Source organism: Dipodomys merriami, unplaced genomic scaffold, assembly GCF_024711535.1.
Source record: "Dipodomys merriami isolate MVZ:Mamm:240054 unplaced genomic scaffold, mDipMer1.0.p SCAF_129, whole genome shotgun sequence".
NCBI classification, from domain to species: Eukaryota; Metazoa; Chordata; class Mammalia; order Rodentia; family Heteromyidae; genus Dipodomys; species Dipodomys merriami.
The window spans coordinates 2,671,767-2,693,307 of NW_027202593.1; the positions used below are offsets into that span (position 1 = coordinate 2,671,767).

General features: G+C 44.2%; 1 protein-coding gene across 2 annotated transcripts; it reads right to left on the bottom strand.

Moving 5' to 3' along the window:
• Positions 1-1,283: 1,283 nt before the first annotated feature.
• Positions 1,284-19,966, bottom strand: LOC138824462 (cilia- and flagella-associated protein 300-like). 2 transcript variants are annotated; one of them, XM_070018346.1, is made up of 7 exons: positions 19,815-19,966; positions 19,627-19,708; positions 16,485-16,560; positions 11,769-11,935; positions 11,017-11,189; positions 4,099-4,165; positions 1,288-3,030 (listed from the first exon to the last, which is right to left on the bottom strand). In XM_070018346.1, exons 1-7 carry the CDS (start codon positions 19,961-19,963, stop codon positions 2,902-2,904), a joined length of 843 nt encoding a protein of 280 aa, XP_069874447.1. In that variant the 5' UTR covers positions 19,964-19,966; the 3' UTR covers positions 1,288-2,901. The 2 variants fall into 2 exon arrangements, with proteins under 2 accessions (XP_069874448.1, XP_069874447.1); XM_070018347.1 differs by lacking the exon at positions 4,099-4,165 and having other exon boundaries at positions 1,284-3,030.
• Positions 19,967-21,541: the final 1,575 nt, after the last annotated feature.

Sequence of the window (21,541 nt, forward strand, 5' to 3'; positions counted from 1 at the left end):
ACAGCCACCAAACCCAAGGAAGACCTCACATATTTACTTTTTACATTATTGTGCAGCCAACCCCCATCACAGCCCCTCCCCATGTTTCATATTTCCTCGCTACAGAATTAATACAGCCGCAATCCATAGGTACTTAGCTATGTGGCTGGCACCATTATAAACCCAATATATGCACTAATTTGGACACAAAAATGTTCTTTTTATTGTTGGTGGTTGTGGGGCCTGAACTCTGGGCCTGTGTGCTGTCCCTCAGCTCTTCAGCTCAAGGCTAACACTCTACCACTTGAGCCACAGCGCCACTTCCGGCTTTTTCTGCTTATGTGGTACTAAGGAATCAAACCCAGGGCCTCAAGCCTGCGAGGCCAGCACTCTGCCACTGAGCCAACTTCCCAGCCCCCAGGACACCAAAAAGTTCTATGAAGGAATCTGACTAGTTTCTGCATTTTCTGTCAAAGAAAACTAAGGCACCAAGAGGTTGAGTAATTGGCTCAAGGTCACACAGGTGAGGGCAGAATTAAGAATTCAGGCAATCTGGTAGCCCAGCCCAAACTCTTTAAAGTTTTCCCAATAGGCTCCCTCACTTAGATAATTTACATAATCAAGATGGGTCATTCAAATGTTTTTCCCAAAACAATGAAGTAATCTTTCCTGAAAGGTGCACCACTTCTGTGCCTGCCTGCCCTTGTTGGTGGAAAGCAAGGTTGGCTCTCAGAATCAATTCCGTCCACCTCTGGGCTTCAGTCCCAGACCTGGCCCCATGTGCCGGGCCTTCTCAGATTTCTTTCAGCTGCTCTCTTTCATGGCTTCCAGGTGAGCCAAGCAAGCTCACCTTCATCAGGTGACCTTTTCTGGCTCTGTTCACAAATCACCCCTCTTCTGAACTCATGCAACTGTGCCTGTCAATGATCACTGTCAATGATCATTATCCCAACTAGATTTATAGGAAGTGTATGTTTTCTCAGAGTAAACTGATGACTGTCTGGCACAGACTTAACATTCAAAAGGAATCAGGGGGCTGGGTGTGGTTTCAGCAGGAGACAGAAGGACAGTTTGTAGCTAGCCTGGGTCACCTAGCAAGACTTAGTCTTTAAATGAATGAATGAATGAATGAATGAATGATCAAAGGGTCCTCTAGCCCTAGAAGACTATGTGACTGTAAGCAAAAAACAAAGTATTTTTAAATTCTTATTGTGTCTTTATGTAATTTAAAATTAGGTATTGAAAGAGCACATGGTATGTGTACACACACAATTACTATGTATCAATCAAAACGGAAAAGTATTTAAAAAGAAAAAAGGGTGGCAACCATCTATAATACTGGCACTAGTGAGTCTGAGGCAGGAGGATCTTGAGTTTGAGCCCAGCCTGGGCTACTTAGTAAGACCCTGTCTCTCTCCACGTTTCACTCCCCCCCCCCAAAAAAAAAGTGAAGAAATAACCTTCAGTTAAAATAATCTTGGATATCACAACTTTAATATCCTTAACCCATAAATGTGCTATCTGGAATTCTATGAAATCTGCTACTTTTTTTTTTTTTTTTTTGAGGTCCAGTCGTGGGGCCTGAACTCTGGGCCTGGGCGCTGTCCCTCAGCTCTTCAGCTCAAGGCTAGCGCTCTACCACTTGAGCCACAGCGCCACTTCTGGCTTTTTTCTTCTTGCTTATGTGGTGCTGAGGAATCGAACCCAAGGCCTCAGGCTTGCAAGGCAAGCGCTCTACCACTGAGCCACCTTCCCAGCCCGAAATCTGTTACTTTTTAGTGTTCTGTCAGTACTGGAAAATTTCAAATTTTTCTCTTCAGACTTTGTAATTAGGGATGTTCAACAGTAAAGTCTCTGCAAGTATCACACAGAACAGAAATCCACAGAACTAAAACTAGAGGACTTCTAGTCGCAAGCATTTCAACAAGGCATACTCAGCCTGTACCAACTAGTGGTAGTTATTCACTCATAAGCAATGTGCCAAGGTGCGTGTGAGGCGGCGGAGGCTGAGCAGGCCTGCTCATCCCAGCCCTCTGGCCCAGACTCAAGTCCACGATTATCATCCTCACCCCTGTACCTCAGGAACGTGTTTCAAACTGCTCCCTCCTCAAAGCTCAATACCGCTGGCAGGCTTTCCATCACCTATAGGATATGATCACTTTCCCACAGGAAAAAAAATCTGTCAGCCAGGTGTAGTGAGATACACCTGTAATTCCAGCACACAGGAGGCTGAGGCAGGAAGTTCAAGAGTTTAAGGCTAGCCTGGACTGCATTAAACAACAACAACAAAGACCCAAACAGTTCTATGTCCATTCTGTGACTGTAACAGGACACTATACCAAGACGACCTGATCCTTGCAGTTCTGCCAATTTAGTATCATCAGGCAACTTCCCTGCTCACATAGTTCTTGTGTCAGATGGGGGTACCTGCTGTTCTAATTACATGGGATGAAAAAGTTTACAGTTACCAAACACTACTGGGTTCTAAGTGGAATGATGCTTTTCCTAACTCCAGAGGTGTAAACCTTAATGCAATGTAAAAAACATAATTAAATGAAAATCAAGTTCAAAAAGCTAACAATTCATATTAATAATTGGTGGTAGATATTTCAGTTTTCTATTATCACTTCAATGCAGAATTAGCTTCAAAGACAAAATATATGGGAAATTGAGAACTCACTTGAATCTTAACACAACAAATACAATCCAGATTGTCAGTTTCTGGTAACTCGCTGTCACCACTTCACAATGGCTCTGTATCCACTGTGGCAGGGAATCCAGACAAACTTAGACAGGGACTCTTTGTGCTTGCATTTCCCTTCTCTAAGCAGCTCTCTACAAGGTAAACATTTGTCTCTAAATTAGTATGGAAACAGAAAAACAATAAATGAAAAGCCAGTAGATACAGGTCATCTGAAGGATTCAAGACATGTCCCCAACACCAAAGCAGTGGTACAGAACATTAACGTGACGTTTGACAGGGTCCACAACAAAGTAAGAAAATGTCTGCTCATGATTCTTCCTGGAAGGGTAGCACAGACCAGCCGAGTCCTGAAAAATTATTTAGTAACTAATATTAGTATTTTAGTATATTCTGGAAATTACTGCATGCAAGCTATAACATTTTACTATTATGTGTTTTCTGTCAAAACATCAAGAAAACACAAAAATAACACTGATTAAAAATGGGTAGTTAACTAATATTTTAAATATTTACTGACAGCAGTCTACTGTGAAGAATAGGTTTATTCTACACATAAAGGCATAATTCTTATCCTTCAGGAATTTACAGTCCAAAGGGAAACCCCATCATTTGCTAAAAATGCCTTTAATATGCTAGTATTAATTTTTTTTAAATTGTTTTTCTGCCAGTCCTGGGGCTTAAATTCAAGGGCCTGGGCCCTGTCTCTGAGCTTATTTTGCTCAAGACTAGTGTTCTACCACTTGAGACACAGCTCCACTTCTGGCTTGTGTGTATGTATGTGTGTGTGTGTAAGTGTGTGTGACTAATTCAAGATAAGAGTCTCATGGATATTTCTGCCCAGGCTGTCCTTTGAACTGCAATCCTTAGATCTCAGCCTCCTAGCTTTTTTCCTAGTCTCAAGAGCCACCAGTGCCTGGCCTAATATGATATTTATTATGTAAATTCTTTCTTTTCTATGCAAGAAGCAGGGACTATTTTTCTCTCAGCTATTGTGCCCTAAGTTAGCACACTAGTGTTGATACACAGTAATCAATTTAAGTGGATGAATGGAGATACTTAGAAACGATTTCATTTGTAATATCTTCCATGTGATACTGAAATTCAGGCTTCAGAGTCTGTGATACAAAGACATTTATGCTTTTTATTGCTCTATAAATGACGGTTTAACAGACCAGGGAGCTATGTTCTGCTCCCTGGGAGCCATGGATGCAGCTCTAAAATAAGGAGGGAATATTACTAGATAAAAACAACAGAAGCCATGAGGAAAAGATCAAACTCCCCTCTAAACAATATATGTTAACACATCATCAGCTTTTTGTCTGGTCTCAAGAGCACCCTAATTGCTAGCACTAGCTGTAAGGACTCCATTAACAACAAGCAAAATCATTGGTTGCAAATTTCCCCTCCATACTTACATAGGCTGTAACTTTAAAGACAGAAGAGGTAATTTGTATTTTCTTGGTTTGTGGATGCTTTCGAACACTAAGAAGGCAAGAAAGGCATATATAAGATATAAAGCTTATTCATTATCTTGCTCATGTAACTAACTCCTCTGTACAGTATCTTTACAATAAAAATATATAAAAAGAAAAGATATAAAGCTTAATTGATGGGTCAGTGTATGCACAATCATATATAAAAGTGTATTCCTAACACAAATGAATCCTCTTTCCATTCTATTACCACTGATTCTATACTAATATTACCTAAATATTTCTAAAATTTATCTGCCTATTCTTTTTTTTTTTTTTTTTTTTTGGTCGTGGGGCTTGAAGTCTGGGCCTGGGCGCAGCTCTTCAGCTCAAGGTGAGCACTCTACCACTTGAGCTACAGCACCACTTCCTGCCTATTCTTTTTCTCTCTTGTACTCCCTTCATTTCTTCTTCTTCTTCCTTTTTTTTTTTTTTTTGCCAGTCCTGGCGCTGTCCCTGTGCCTCTCTGTGCTCTAGCCAGCACTCTACCACTTGAGCCACAGTGCAACTTCCTTCTTTTTCTGTTTATATAGTACTGAGGAATCGAGCCCAGGGCTTTATACATGCTAGGCAAGCACTCTACTACTAAGCCACATTCCCAGACCTCTTTTTCCCCCCAGTCCTGAGCCTTGAACTCAGAGCCTGGGCATTGTTCCTAATGCCTTTATGCTCAAGTCTAGAGCTCTATCAGCTACATCACAGCTTTGCGTCCAGCTTCTTTTGGTGGTTAAAAGGAGTCTCAGTGACTTTCCTGCCCAGGCTGGCTTCAAACTGTGATCCTCAGATCTCAGCCTCCTGAGTAGCTAGGATTATAGGCATGAGCCACTGGTGCCTGGTATCCATTTCTTTTTCCTTCCTTCCTTCCTTCCTTCCTTCCTTCCTTCCTTCCTTCCTTCCTCCTTCCTTTCTTCCTTTTTTCCTTCCTTTCTTCCTTCCTTCCTTTTTTCCTTCCTTCCTACCTTTCTTACCTTCCTCCTCTTTCTGCCAGTCCTGGGGCTTGAACTCTGTGCCTGGGTCCTGTCCCTCAGCTTTTCTACTTCAAGATGAAAGCCCTCTACCATTTTGAGTAGTTTATTGAAATAAGAGTCTCATGGAGTTTCCTGCCTGGGCTGTCTTAGAACTGCAATCCTCAGATCTCAGCCTCTTGAGCAGCTAGGATGACAGGCATTGAGCTACTGGCATTTGGCTTTCCCTTCATTTCTTCTTCTTCTTTTTTTTTTTTTTTTTGCCAGTCCTGGGGCTTGAACTCAGGCCTGGGCACTGTCCCGGAGCTTCTTTTGCCCAAGGATAGCACTCTACCACTTTAGCCACAGTGCCACTTCCGGGTTTTTCTGTGTATGGGGTACTGAGGAATCGAACCCACAGCCTCATGCATGTGAGGCAAGCACTCTACCACTGAGCCAACTTCTCAGCCCCCTTTCATTTCTTTACGATAAAGTTCACTATACTTTCTAGGCTGGGTTTGAACTCTGAATCTTTCTGCCTCAGCCTTCCTTCCAAGTGCTGGGATTAAAGGTGTGTACCTCAAAACTGGATACTATATGATACTCTTTAAAAAGTGTAATTAGGAGCTAGGGTCTAGCTTTATGATAGAGCCGTTGCCTATCATACATGAGGCCCTGGGTTTCAATATCCAGCCTTAAAAAATAGTATAACTATATTAATGTTCTAATTGTTTTGTTAATATCATTTGTCATATGAAAATTAATACTATGTTAATTTTAGGGTATACAGACTATATATACTATGCATTCAGAAAATCAAGAACCCTAATGCTTACTTAGCATCTGAAGGCCATAAACTAAGCTTCTTCAATCAAATAATAAAATTCCACATCTGGGATGGATATGTGGCCTGGAGGATTCTTCAAAAACTTTAGCAAGTACACATGTTTAATGTGTCAAGTAGAAGAGATACAGGCATGATTGGTAAGTATGAACTTCTGTATGTGCCTTTTTGAAATGTAACAAAAGAATTGATCACTTAGTTTACTAAACTGCTTCTGAAGTACTGCTTACTTGATTGGAAGCATTTGCTAAAAATTTAAGGTATATTTTGAATAATCTGTAATAATAGATAAGGATGAAAATATTTTAAGACGGGCTTGGGATTTGGCTCAGTGGTAGAGCGCTTGCCTTGCATGCCTGAGGCCCTGGGTTTGATTCCTCAGCACCACATAAGCAAAAAGAAAAAAGCCGGAAGTGGCGCTGTGGCTCAAGTGGTAGAGCGCTAGCCTTGAGCTGAAGAGCTGAGAGACAGCGCTCAGGCCCAGGGTTCAGGCCCCACAACCGGACAAAAAAAATATATATATTTTAAGACTTCTACCCTTTTGTTTGAACAAGATGTCCCTAAGCCATAATTCACAGTGTGCCCTCAGCATCTTTAGACATCAGGAGTAGACATGACTAGAATAGATGACTGCCATGGAAGGTTAGATGTTACATAATAGCTACGGTACAAGTAGTTTGAAAGCTAAATTGTTTCCTAGTGTATGTGGAAACACTTATAATCAGCTAAAGAAACTTGAAAAATATCCTCCTTGGTGAAATTGGCTGGTGTAGATGACATGATTGGACATGTGGCTCTGGATTCTGAGAAGCTGCCCAGGATGCTTCCAAGTTCCATCTACATTCACCAATTCTGGCTGCTCATTATTATTATTATTGTCAGTCATGGGTCTTGAACTCTTGGCCTGGGTGCTGTCTCTGAGCTCTTCAGCTCAAGGCAAGTGCTCTACCACTTGAGCTACAGCACCACTTCCAGTTTTTTAGTGGTTTATTGGAGGTAAGAGTCCCACGGACTTTTCTGCCCAGGCTGACTTTGAACCATGATCCTCAGATCTCAGCCTCCTGAATAGCTAAGATTACAGGCATGAGCCACCAGTGCCTGGCCTGGCTGCTCATTTTATAAGTGCTCATTATAGGGCTGGGAAGGTGGCTCAGTGGTAGAGCACTTGCCTTGCATGCATGAGGCCCTGGGTCCGATTCCCTAGCACCACATAAGCAAAAAGAAAAAAAAAAAGCGGAAGTGGTGCTGTGGCTCAAGTGGTGGAGCGCTAGCCTTGAGCTGAAGAGCTGAGGGACAGCGCCCAGGCCCGGAGTTCAGGCCCCACAACTGGACCCCCCCCTCCAAAAAAAAGTGCTCATTATGGCCATACGTTTTCATAGAGCTGCTCCCCGCGCCCTTAAAAAGTAGAAGAAACTGTAGATAATAATCTATGGATAGGAAGGTTGAGGAAATCTGCAGCTTTGGCAGTTTGTGCTCTGAAGCCATTTGTTTTGAAGTATGAACTAGAATCTCTTCTCCACAGTGCATGGCAGTAAGCAGTTCCACGTGGAGATGTGGTGCACTGACTGTGGCAGTGGGACACACGTGTGCCTACGCTGAGAGCGACACTGAAGAGAATCCTTAAGAGTGCCAGAGCTGCCTAGCGAGTTCTACATGAGTTTCCAATGATTAGGAGAGACGTAGGCCTAGCTCTTCAACGATCTTTACACACCAACACAGTAATTCTTTTTCATTAAAAGCAGCGATTATAGGAAGTAGAGCTGTGGCTCAAAGTGGCAGAGTGTTAAACTTGAGGAAAAAAAGCTCAGTGACAGCACCCAGGCCCTGAGTTCAAGCCCCACTACTGATGACAAAAAAAAAAAAAAAGAAATCAGAGATTGTAGGCATACAGTTGTTTTGAAAACCACACCAGAAACTAAGTAAGTAAAATAGTTGTCATGCAAGTTTTATGCATGTAAGGAATGGATATAAAATTAAGGTATTGTGTATAAGTGAAATAAGTAAGAATCTGAGAAGCTAAATTTGCTTTCCAAGTGGTGTGAAATTATATAATTGAATTCTGGAACTTTTGCTTTCTGAGGTTCTGTCTTCCTTACCTATAAAAATGATCCAATGGGGGCTGGGAAGGTGGCTCAGTGGTAGAGCGCTTGCCTTGCATGCCTGAGGCCCTGGGTTCAATTCCTCAGCACCACATAAGCAAAAAAAAAAAAAAAAAAGCCGGAAGTGGCGCTGTGGCTCAAGCGGTAGAGCGCTAGCCCTGGGCTGAAGAGCTGAGGGACAGTGCCCAGGCCCAGAGTTCAGGCCCCACGACCGGACCCAAAAAAAAAAAAAAAGATCCAATGTTTCTTTTTTCTTGACCATTTCTTTTATTGTAAAGACGCTGTACAGGGGGTGGCAGTTGCGTGAGCAAGGCAATGAGTGCATTAGTTGTCTATCACTGTTACCTTCCCTTGTTGTCCCACTTCCCTCCCCCACCAGTGTTTTTTGTTTTTTTTTTTTTGTCATTCCTGGGGCCTGAACTCTGGGCCTGGGCGCTGTTCCTCAGCTCTTCAGCTCAAGGCCAGTGCTCTACCACTTGAGCCACAGTGCCAACTTCCGGCTTTTTCTGCTTATGTGGTGCTGAGGAACCAAACCCAGGGCCTCATGCATGCAAGGCAAGCGCTCTACCACTGAGCCACCTTCCCAGCCCCCCCCCACCAATGTTTTCTTAATTGAAAATATATTTACTTTAGTTAAAAGTATAAATAAGCCAGGTGCCAGTGGCTCAGGCCTATAATCCTAGCTACTCAGGAGGCTGAGAGCTGAGGATCTCGGTTGAAGCCAGCCCTGGTAGGAAAGTCCATGAGTCTCTTATCTCCAATTAAGCACCAGAAAACTTGAAGTGGTACTATGGCTCAAGGGGTAGGGCTCTTGCCTTGAGCTGAAGAGCTCTGAGATAGCACCCAGGCCTGGAGTTCAAGCCCATGACTGACAAAAAAAAAAAAAAAAAGTATAAATAAGAAATTTGCCGTAAGTGGAAGCTAGATCTAAAATACACTGGGGCATGATAAATAATAGAGCACTCTTAAGCATTTGCACACACAGTGAGACCAATGGAGGATACTCTTAGGGGAGAAACACAAAGGTGCAATGCCTATATACTTCAACAGTATATATGGAAATAAACTCCAGGAAATGTAAATAAAGAATTTTTGTTGATTTCTTTTCATTTTGTTTATCTGTCTTTGGGTGGACGCAGAAATGGAGGGACAAAAGGTGAACAAATGCAGGAGCAGTCTTCAATGTACACTGTGTTAAAAATGAACTATAGCTGGGTACAGGTGGCTCAGGGCTGTAATCCTAGCTTCTCCGGAGGCTGAGATCTGAGGATCACGGCTCAAAGCCAGCCTGGGCAGGAAAATCCATTAGACTCTTATCTACAATAAAAGCCACTAGAAAACTGGAAGTGGCATGGTGGCTCAAGTGGTGAAGCGCTCATCTTGAACTGATGAAGAGCACAGGGACAGCACCCAAGCCCAGAGTTCAAGCCCCATGTCCGACAAAAGAACTATACAACTTGTGGGTGGGGCCAGGAGGGAACAACTGAGAGACAGTGAGGGAAGGGGGCACTGTCCAAAAAGAGATGTACTCATTGCCTGACTATGCACCTGTAACTCCTCTGTGTATCACCTTTACAGTAACAATAAAGAAAAACTCATAGTGAGAAACCAAAAAATAAAATGTTCAAAAAAAGAAATTTCATTCAAAAGGAAAAGAAGGAGGGACAAAGAAGAAAGGAAGACACTAGACTTATTTATTTATTTACTTATTTATTTATTTAGTGCTGGTCCTGGAGCTTGAACTCAGGGCCTGGGTGCTGTCTCTTGGCTTTTTTTTGGTCGGTCATGGGGCTTGAACTCTGGGCTTGGGCGCTGTCCCTGTGCTCTTCAGCTCAAGGCGAGCGCTCTACCGCTTAAGCCACAGCACCACTTCTGGTTTTCTAGTGGTTTATGGGAGATAAGAGTCTCACGGACTTTCCTGCCCTGGCTGGCTTTGAACCGCGATCCTCAGATCTCAGCCTCCTGAGTAGCTAGGATTACAGGCATGAGACACCGGCGCCTGGCTTCTTGACTTTTTTTGCTCAAAGCTAGCATTACACCACTTGAGACACAGCTCTGCTTCTTTTTGGTAGTTAATTGGAGATAAGAGTCTTAAGAACTGTCCTGCCTAGGCTGACTTGGAACTGCAATCCTCAGATCTCAGCTTCCTGAGTAGCTAGGATTATCAGTGGGGGCTACCAATGCCTGGCTCGGATTAATTGAAAAACTCACTATTACACCAGATGGAAATTCTTACACTTCTTTGGAACAAAGCTAATAATTTTTTACAATTAGCTAAGCGAACTCCAACATACTGAGGCTCTCCTCCACCCCTCTTGAGACTGAGAAGAAAGCAGGTAGAAAGGAAGGTCCAGAAGACAGCAGTTGCTTATAACAGAAGCATGGGTGACAAGTCTGAATTAGGAAACAAGAGATGGATGAGAAATGAGAGGAATGAGAACTGAAAGAGAGTTATAGAAATGTAGAAATCTCTAGCCTAGAAGAGGAGCATGAAGCTACAAGAGCGGATGCATGGTACTTGCATTTTTACATACTGTGTTGTAGAAGAGTACAAGAGAGGGTCCTGGCGGTTGTGTTTTACAAACTGTGGTATAGGAGGCTGCAAGAGATCACGGGAGTTGTGTTTTTACACACTGAGGTTGTGATGTAGGAGGTTACAAGAAGAGATCGTGGTTGTACTTTTACACACTGTAGTCATAGGGTAGGAAGCTACAAGAGGAGATTGTAATAGTTATTCTTTTATACACTGTGGTCATGGTGTAGGAGGTTACAAGAGGAGATTGTGGTACTTGTACTTTTACACACTGTAGTTGTGGTATAGGAGGTTACAAGAGGAAATCGAAATCATTGTGCTTTTACACATTGTGGTTGTGGTATTTAAGACCACAAAGAGATGCTGGGAAACTCTACACGGCTGAACAAAGAATTGGCTCTATTAGCCAAAGACTTGCATATTGTTATCTAGCAACATTACCTCACCAGATCCTTATAGAGAAGCTTTGCTGTTTCCAGGTATGGCTTGAGTGTATCTTCATACTGACAAAGGGATCCACCAAGGCAAAGATGTTTAAAAAGACAAAATAGGAACTCATCTCTATCTGGCTGGCTGAATACTTCATATTTTTCTGAGTCTTCCATTAGCAATACCTAGGATGACAAAATTCTTCTTAATGTAATATTATCCAAGGTTCTAATTTTGTTGTTGTTGGTGGTGGTGGTTATGGGGCCTGAACTCTGGGCCTGGGCGCTGTCCCTGAGCTCTTCAGCTCAAGGCTAGTGCTCTACCACTTGAGCCACAGCACCACTTCTAGCCTTTTCTGCTTATGTGGTGCAGAGGAATCGAGCCCAGGGCCTCATGCATGCAAGGCAAGCACTCTACCACTGAGCTACCTTCTAATTTTTAAGTTTAATTTTTCAACTTACATATTCAAAAATAAATTTAGATTTATAAAACAAAGAAACACTGGGAATCAAACCCTGAGCCTTGCTCAAGTGAGACAAGTGCTTATTAACTAAGCACATTCCAGTCCAATCTTGGATTTTTTTTTTTTTTTTTTTTTGGTCATGGGGTTTGAACTCAGGGTCTGGGCACTGTCCCTGAGCTCTTTTGCTCAAGGCTAGCACTCTACCACTGTGAGCCACAGTGCCACAGGTTTTAGGCAGACAAAAGTTTTGACAATAAAATAAATAAAATTTCACTGTAAGACTTTAACACTCTGTACTTACTTTTCGCAATTCATCAGAAACCATAAATGGATCACAAAAAGAATCTAAACATTTCACAATATGTCCACTGTCTCGTACAATATCTTCTTCATATAACCGATTAAAGAATGACATTGAAAGCTGTGTGCAGGGAACGTTTGTAGCTTCAATTTTTTGTACTTCAGTTCCTAAATATTTTGTAAAGAATGGAGATAAAGTCAACATTCTTAATTAGTTCTGAATAAATCACTGTGCTGAATTCCCAAGAAGCAACTGAATATGGCCCAATGCCTATTTTGGTAGTCATGTGCTGTGTGTTTTAGTCACTGATGGCTGTGTGTACCATGGCAGTCCCAAAGATGATAATAGAGCAGAAAAATTCCTATTGCCTAAGTGATGGAGCTATGATATCATCATAGCTCATACTTTTCTCCTGTTTGTGATGTCGGTGTAAACAACCTATGCACTGCTAGCCATAAACAAGTATAGTTCATACAGTTATATACAGTACACAGTACTGAGCATAAATGACTATGCCCTGGTTCATATGTGTACTGTACTTTCTATAGTTATTTTAGCATGAATGCTTTTACTTAGAAGCAAGATTCCTGTAAAACTTGTTGTGCTAGGCTATAGTATCTACGTCTCATGTTTGGGCTCAAGTAAACACTAAGATGTTTGCACAGTGGCAACATCACCTAATAAAACATTTCTTAAACCATATTCCACTGTGACACAATGTATAGCTGTAACTAAAGACACTGATTTTTATTAAATTCCTATTTTGTGGCCTATTCACACTTCACTAATCATGAAACATTTATAATTAAACCTTACCATTTCTGGACTAGACAATTATAAATTAGGGAATATCTGAAAGTGAAATACATGTTTTATGTGTAATAAGGGATTCTTACTGGGTTTAATGCATTTATCAGAATTGCAAATAAGACCTCTTTATGATTTGTTTTATGCTTAATGTTTTAGAATTCATATTGCAAAAAATATAGGAGATTACTAAGTTTTGGAGGGTATCTTAAAAATATATGATTTTCACTAAAAGTCAAAACAATAATAGAAAAACAACACCTCTGTAATCTCATATACAGTGTTTATTACAAAAAAGGATTTCAGGTTGGGAATGCGGCTTGGTGGTGTAGTGCTTGCCTAGCATGCATGAAGCCCTGGTTTTGATTCCTCAGTACCACATAAGCAAAAAATACCAGAAGTGGCTCTGTTGCTCAAATGGTAGAGTGCTGGTCTTGAGCAAAAGAAGCTTAGGGACAGTGCCCAGGCCCTGAGTTCAAGCCCCAGGACTGGCAAAAAACAAAAACAAAAACTTTCCAAGTCAAGGTAAATTTCAAACCAGGCCCTAGTCAAGTTTCATAAGTTCAGAATTATAGAAATTTGGAATATTAATGGCATTTAATCTACTTTTCTTTTTTTCCAGCCCTGTGGCTTGAACTCAGGGCCTGGGCGCTGTCCCTGAGATGCTTTTGCTCAAGCCAAGCACTCTACCACTTGAGCCAGAGCACCACTTCTGGCTTCTTCTGTTGATGTGGTACTGAGGAGTGGAAGCCAGGGCTTCATGAATGCTAGGCAAGCACTCTACCAACTAAGCCACATTCCCAGCCCTACTCCCTCTCTTTTACACACACACACACACACACACACACACACACACACACACACACACACACACACACACACACACACACACACACTCTCTCTCTCTCTCTCTCTCTCACTCACACAGGTACGAAGAGATGGTATTCTGTTCAGAGTAGAACAAGGTGTGGAACCTCTCTATTGCCCCTCCTGTGTAAATCTGCTGTACTTTCCATCTGCAAAGCAGCTGTGTTACAAGTAAGCAATATTGGCAAGCTGACATGCATCTACCTGCAGCACTAGGAGGCTGAGGCAGGGGGGTGGCAGGTTTGAAGCTAGTATCAACAAATCAAACAAAAGCCCATATGACGGCCACTGTTGGCACCACTTAGTTTGACTGTCCAGCTAAGGTCATGCTAGAACCTGTTGTTTGATCCTTAACTGGGCTAAGATAGAGACAAGGACGCCTGAAGGCAGGGACTGTGTATGCCTCAGTAACTTCAAGAGCTATGTTGCTAAGAGAAGCTCTTCTTGTTTCAGAGGTGAATACTCTTGGGGATCAGATAAAGTGAAAAGACCATAGCAGCATAGTTCTGAGCCCAGTTGAAAGACATATGCATAGAGCTGTGCAGTCTGACCACTTTAGAAAACTGGTCCCTAGCCACAGCATGAGAGACAACATGCTTGCTTCCTTTTCTTTTTTGCTTTATTGAAATGAGGCCTCACAATGTAGCCCAACCCAACTTGAGATTTTCTCGTGTCCACCTCCTTAGCTACCATGCCCTGCTCGGAGAGTAGCAGGAGGGCTTAGAAGAACAGGAAAAAGAGGAGATGTAAGCAGCTACTGGAAGAGTGCTGGCAATCTACTGGAACTTCTTTTTGTTGCCAGTCCTGGAGCTTGAACTCAGGGCCTAGGCACTGTCCTTGAGCCTCTCTGTGCTCAAGGCTAGCACTCTGCCACTTGAGCCAGAGCACGACTTTTGGCTTTTTCTGTGTATATGGTGCTGAGGAATGGAACCCAGGGCCTCATGCATGCAAGGCAAGCGCTCTACCACTGAGCCACCTTCCCAGCCCTCTACTGGGGCTCCTGCTTCTGAGACTCAGTGCTGTTCTGACCTACTTTTCAGAGCACTTTTAACTGATCCTGTCAGGCACATGGGAATTTTAGAAGCTTTTTGTGGGGGGTGGGGGGGGGGCAATGACTTATTCAAAAATCAGACAAAGTTCAGTGCTATTTTATAAAGTATGTGCCACTATAGAGGAAAGTTGATCACATTTCAAATGCATTGCCTCCAGTTAACATAAACATGCTTTCCAAATTCAGTGATATATGGCTCTGATTATTCTGCTTTGGAAGTTTTGCATTGGAAAATATTCTGTGCTCAGACACTCAGTTTAATTCTGTAAGTGATCATGCTGTACCGGATTTTTGCTCTATAAATTTTGCAGTAGTATTTAACCAAAAGCAATAAAATATGGCCTGTTAAGTCTAACATCATGAACTGCTTGTAATCTTGTTCTTACTTAAAGAGAAGTTTTGTTTTTGGTTTTGTTTTTTTTGGGGGGGTCTGAACTCTGGGCATGGGCACTGTCCCTCAGCTTTTCAGCTCAAGGCTACCACTTGAGCCACAGCGCCACTTCCTGCTTTTTTTCCTTTTGCTTATGTTGTGCTGGGGAATCGAACCCAGGGCCTCATGCATGCAAGGCAAGCGTTCTACCACTGAGCCACCTTCCTAGCCCGAGAAATTAGTTTTGTAACTTGACAATTTACCCAAAGCATTCCCTTACCATTAGAAAAAAAGCTAACAAAAGCAGTTGCTGGGGCTGGGAAGGTGGCTCAGTGGTAGAGTGCTTGCCTTGCATGCATGAGGCCCTGGGTTCTATTCCTCAGCACAACAGAAAAAGCCCAAACTGGTGCTGTGGTTCAAATGGTAGGGCACTAGTCTTGAGCTGAAGAGCTGAGGGACAGCGCCCAGGCCCAGAGTTCAGGCCCCACGACCAACAAAAAAAAAGCAATTGCTATTTCCTTAGTATTCTCTTTCTAAATGGAATGATGTTTTTATAATATTGAGACTCCAGTCTTACAAGTGTTTGGCCAAACATGATGACTCATGCCTGTAATTCAGCTACTCAGGAGGCAGAGACAGAATCCTGGTTTGAGGATAGCCAAAGTTCTCAAGATGCTATCTCAAAGAACAAGGTGGGTGTGGCACATGCCTATAATCCCAGTTCTGAAGAAGGCAGAGGCTGGAGGACCAGGGACTGAGCCTGGCCTCAGGCAAAAATTAAAAAAAAAAACAGTGCTCTCCTCTTGGTTAAATGTTTAAATGTTGGGAATAAAAGTTCTAGTTGTGTTTCAGTGTATTATGAAAGGGGTAACTATATAATGTTCTACAGAGTCTGTAAGACACTCTTCTATGATTTAATATAGCATTATTAAAAATAATGTTCCATGGTAGCCCACTCCTCAGTCAGAAACCAATACCCCATTTGTCTAAACATCCCCATATTAGGAGAATCTTTGTGGTCCACATGCTTCTTTGTACATTAGACTTGTACATTATCCAATACACACCCTTGTATATTTGAATGTACCAAGTAGTTCTTTGAGTAAAAGTTTTCTCTTACATTTTCAGTGCTCCCTGCATCTAAGAGAGGAAATGGAAGATGCACAAAACTTTCCAAAATAAAGAAAAAGGAAAAAACTGGTTCTCTGTGCTAAGCCAGGACTGTAGCAGTTGACTCCCAGGATAGCGATGCAGGCAAACCTGCCGCAGCTGGTTAAACTTGCTCCTCTTCTTATCAAACAAATGAGTCATTCTTTTTTGTTTTTGTTTTTGCCAGTCCTGGAGCCTGAACTCAGGGCCTTGGGCACTGTCCCTGAGTTCTTTTGCTTAAGGGTAGCACTCTACCACTGAGCCACAGCGCCACTTCTGGCTTTTTCTGTGCATGTGGTACTGAGGAACTGAACCCAGGGCTTCATGCATGCTAGAAAAGCACTCTACCACTTAGCCACATTCCCAGTGCAGAAAAGTTCCTCTTTACAATTTGTATTTAATAAGAATTCCTGAGGCAAAATTTTGTCATAATAGCTAAATAGTCACTTGAAAAGTTAAAAATTTCATTTACCTAGTGTAATCCACTGTCCAGAAGAATCTGAAAGTAACTGCAGATTTGGAATAACATTTGGGTCTTTGAAAAAAGCCTAAAATAAAAATTGAAAAAGAACATGTCAAATACTTTATCATGATAAAAAATCAATTTGCAAAATAGCTTTAGTAAAATCTCACATAATATAAATTAGGAAGGCAACTTTAAATTGGCAAAATATAAATGTTTTATAAAAGAGTCAAATTTTAGGGGCTAGGAAGATGACTCAGTGGTAGAGCACTTGCCTTGCATGCCTGAGGCTCTGGGTTCCATTCCTCAGCACCATAAGTAAAATGAAAAAAGCCGGAAGTGGCGCTGTGGCTCAAGTGGTAGAGCGCTAGCCTTGAACTGAAGAGCTGAGGGACAGCACCCAGGCCCAGAGTTCAGGCCCCAAGACCGGACCCAAAAAAAAAAAAATTCAAATTTTATTATATTTGTTAGGATTTATAGTATGATCCACATTGTTGTCCAAGTAAAATATGTTTAAAACTTAATACAATTCAAAAAATTCAGAAAAATCTCAGGGACAGCACCCAAGCCTGGAGTTCAAGCCCCACCCTTTCCCCTTCCCCCCAAAAGGTACTCTTTTGGTATGTATTTGTATTTGCTGATGGCACTGGGCTTGAACTCAGGGTTGTCCCATAGCTTTTTTTTTTTTTTGGGGTCCGGTCATGGGGCCTGAACTCTGGGCCTGGGCGCTGTCCCTCAGCTCTTCAGCTCAAGGCTAGTGCTCTACCACTTGAGCCACAGCGCCACTTCCGGCTTTTTTTCTTTTTGCTTATGTGGTGCTGAGGAATGGAAGCCAGGGCCTCATGCATGCAATGCAAGTGCTCTACCACTGAGCCACCTTCCCAGGCCTGTCCCATAGCTTTTTTAGCTAAAGGCTGGTACTCTACCACTTGAGTCTCACACTTTTCTACTCTGGCTGGCTTCCAAAAGTGATCTTCAGGTCTCAAGCCTCCTGAGTAGCTAGGAATATAGGTTTGAGCCATGGATGTGGAGCAAGTAAGCAGTTTTTAAAAATAAGAGTATTTGAAGTCAGATATCAAGCCTAGGCTACATACGTGTGTGTGTGTTGGTACTTGAACTTAAGAGACTGCTTTTCCACTCAAGGTGAATCATATGTTTATGGACAGAGACTTTCATGAAAGATCTCGAAATAATTAAGTTAATGAACATTTAGAAACTGTCATGGGCTGAACCTCATTTGCAAAAAATTTCATGATTCTAGCAGTGTGTTCACATGATTGTGTGTTCGTTTTGTTTTTGCCAGTCCTGAGGCTTGAATTCAGGGCTCAGCCCTATCCCTGAGCTAGCACTCTACCACTTGAGTCACAGCACCACTTCCAGCTTTTTATGTGGTACTGAGGAACTGAACTCAGGGCTTCATGCATGCCAGACAAGCACTCCACCACTAAGCCACCTTCCCAGCCTCGATCATTTCCTCACTCTACCACTTGAGTCACAGCACCACTTCCAGTTTTTTATGTGGCACTGAGGAACTGAACTCAGGGCTTCATGCATGCCAGACAAGCACTCCACCACTAAGCCACCTTCCCAGCCACGATCATTTCCTCTCTCCCTCCCTCCCTCCCTCTCTCTCTCTCTCTCTCTCTCTCTCTCTCTCTCTCTCTCTCTCTCTCTCCCTCTCTCTCTCTCCCTCTCTCTCTGTGTGTGTGTGTGTGTGTGTGTGTGTGTAAGGTCTACTCCTGGACTCCACCCTCCTCACAGCAAAGTCTCCACCCAGTACCTGCATTACCTAGGCAACTGACACACCTGGAAGAGGTCACATCTGCATCCACTGAGGTCACATCTGCATTTGATGTGGCCACACCTTTCTCGGCCCATACCCTAGATAAGGCCTAGCCCAGGCCCAGATGCTCTTTCTCAGTCAGCCCTTTCTTTCTCAGCTCTTTCCCAGCTCTCTTAGCTCTTTTTCCTAGCTCTCTCTCTATCCCTGCTCTTTCCCACCTCTTTCCCAGCTCTCTCCCACCTCTCTCTTTTCTAGCTCTCTTAGCTCTCTTTCCCAGCTCTCTTTCCCACTTCTCTCTTTTCTAGCTCTTTCCCAGCTCTCTCCCACCTCTCTCTTCTCTTTTCTAGCTCTCTTAGCTCTCTTTCCCAGCTCTGTCTCTTTCGCAGGCCTTTTGCCAGCCGCGTGGAGTGCCAACCTTGCCTGGTCCCAGCAGGTCTACTAAATAAACCTACCCCTTACCTGAATACCACGTGCGTGGAGCTGTTTTTACTAGGCTACCTCTTTTTAAAAACCTAACAGTGTGTTTCTATCTGTGATATGCTGTTACTGGGGCTTGAACTCAGGGTCTCGGGTTCTAACTTCAAGAGCCAAAAGCTGTTGAGCCACATCTCCATTTCTGGCTTTTGCTGGTTACCTGGGAAATAGGAATCTCTCAGGGTAGTCAGCCTCGCTGGCTCTGAACCACAGGCGTGAGCCACCAGTGCCTGGTTACAGGACTACATGTAATGGCACACCCAAGGTGACGCTCGCGAGTGGCTTTTTCTGTCCGAGCTTGTGCCATCGCTGAAAAGTTTTGGCGGGAATTCTTCACGTGAAATTGCTACTGGCAACCTGACGTCCAGTCCTCGGATGGATCTGGGCTTGACAGACAATTCGGAGCAGTTTATGACTAACTGAGGAAGCGAGGTGGCCGCATCAGAAAAGATGTGCTAACTTAAGAGAGAAAATTCAGAACCAGAAAGTTCTAGACAGGCTACTGAAGAGAGAAAAATAACCAGACCGAAAACCAGATTCCTGATGATGGGAAACGAACACGTCCATCGAAAAGACCCTAAGACGACCACTCCAGCGCGCGCACGTACGTCGGCCAGGGCGGTGCGTGCACGCGCCTCTCCGCCAGCGAGGGCCGGCGTGCGCGCGTCAGCGAGGATGGCGCGCGCACGCTCCCGTCAGCGAGGATGGCGCGCGCACGCTCCCGCCAGCGAGAAAGGCGCGCGCACGCTCCCGCCAGCGAGGAAGGCGCGCGCACGCCCCCGCCAGCGAGGAAGGCGCGCGCACGCCCCCGCCAGCGAGGAAGGCGCGCGCACGCCCCCGCCAGCGAGGAAGGCGCGCGCGCGTTCCCGTCACCAGGGCCGACCCCATACCAACCAGAACGAAGTCGTCCTTCCGGTGGGCCTGGAAGGTCTGGTCGAACCCGAACGCCTGCGCCTTGAGTCTGCCCAGCATGGACCTGGGGCACAGAGGCGGGGGTCAGCTCGCAGCGGGCGCCCCGAACCCGAGCCCGCCCCGTCCCGCCACGGCCGCCGCGGGGCTCCGCTGGCCTCGCGGCCCCTCACCACTGGCGCAGCCGGCTGGTGGTCTCCGGGGCGCTCAGAGACGGGAAGAGTCTCTGAGGCAAGAACCTGAAGTAGAAGCCACCTGAATGCGCCGGCTCCCCAGCTGCCATCGAGCTCGTGGAGGTACGGATCGGGAGAGCCGTTTCCATAGCGACGCGTTAGCCGTCGGAGCCGCGCGACGCTCTGGAACCCGACGGCGATGCGAGGGCGGGGCTGCGGCGTGGGGGCGGAGCACGCAGGGGCGGAGCACGCGGGGGCGGGGCTGCGGCGTGGGGGGCGGAGCACGCAGGGGCGGGGGCGGAGCACGCAGGGCGGCGGGGGGCAGAGCACGCAGGGGCGGGACTACGTCGAGAGGGCGGAGCACGCAGGGGCGGGGCCACGCAAGGGCGGGGCTGGTGTGGGTGGGGCCGCGCTCCGCTCGGGCCCGCCCCACCCCTGTCTCCTGGGCTGGGAGGGCGGGCTGCCGTCTCTGCTTTCCTGGACCCCGGGTTTAGCCGTTCTGCCAACAGGCGGTGAAGGGTGAAGCATTGCCCGTCAGTGCTTTGTTAACATTAATCTGCACGGGCTAAAGGGCTAGTCTCAGATGCTGCGACCTCACATGGACAGTTTTCAAAGTCGGTGACTCAAACGTTTCCGAAGAAATAGGTTATTCTGAATTAAGCAGCCTGATCTGTTTTGGAAGGCAGATGCCTGTGTGACTACTTGTGAATACATTTTCTTTTACTCTGTGGCTTCCCCCCCCTTCAACACTTACATCTGAAAGGTTAAAAAGCAATCTTTTTGCCATACAGCGTGATTGTACAGCTTTTTCTCAGCCGGTGCCGAGGCTCACGGCTGTAATCCCAGCCACTCAGGGAGCTGGGGTCTGAGGATCAGGAAAGTCCAGGAGACTCTTACCTCGAATACTACAAAACAAAAACCTCGTTTTCTATTGAAAAAATTGTATATCTATAGTTTTCGTGTTTTATTGTCAAATAGCTCTCCTAGGTGGGTAGCTCTTTTTTATCCTTGATGGCCTTAGAGCTTAACTTGGCAACCTTTTGGGTTTTCTCCAGCAAAAGCAGAAGAGAGGAGGGGAGAAAAGAAGAGGAATGAAGAAAAAGAGAAATAATCCTTTTAAATTGTTTAATATACCAGAACATTTCTATATCAGTTTATCCTTGTGGGTTATTTCCAATTTTAGGCTACTATGAACACAGCTATGAAATTCTTGTTTATGTCTTCTGTTGCACTTGTATTCAGGATTGCAGATGTTTAGTTATATTAAGTGCTTGTAATTTCACTAGACACACTGACAATGTTTCCAGAGTGGTGAGTTTACCTCCCAAACAACGTGTAGGATTTCGTTATGTTTGTGTCCCTCGCACACTGAATACTCTGCTCAAGACTGGCTGGCACCAGGGAGAGGATGACAACATTTTTCCAGTAAAATGAAGCAGTGATTTCAATTGCATGTGTGAAAAATACAGGTATTGCACTAAGTTGAAGCCTTAAGACTAGCCCTAAGTATACTCATTGCCTGGATATATTTTATTTAAACAACTTGCCTCTTTAGGAATTCGCATAATATTTCATAGATTTAACTTATAGTCACATAATGAGTTTAGAAAATTAAGTAGATTTATAGGTGGTGTGTTACATACTGACTTCATAGGCTCCAACTGTATCCCAGCATAGTAGTTTTAGGGTGGACCTGCTCTGCCTTTCCTTCCAGCACTGCAGAGCTG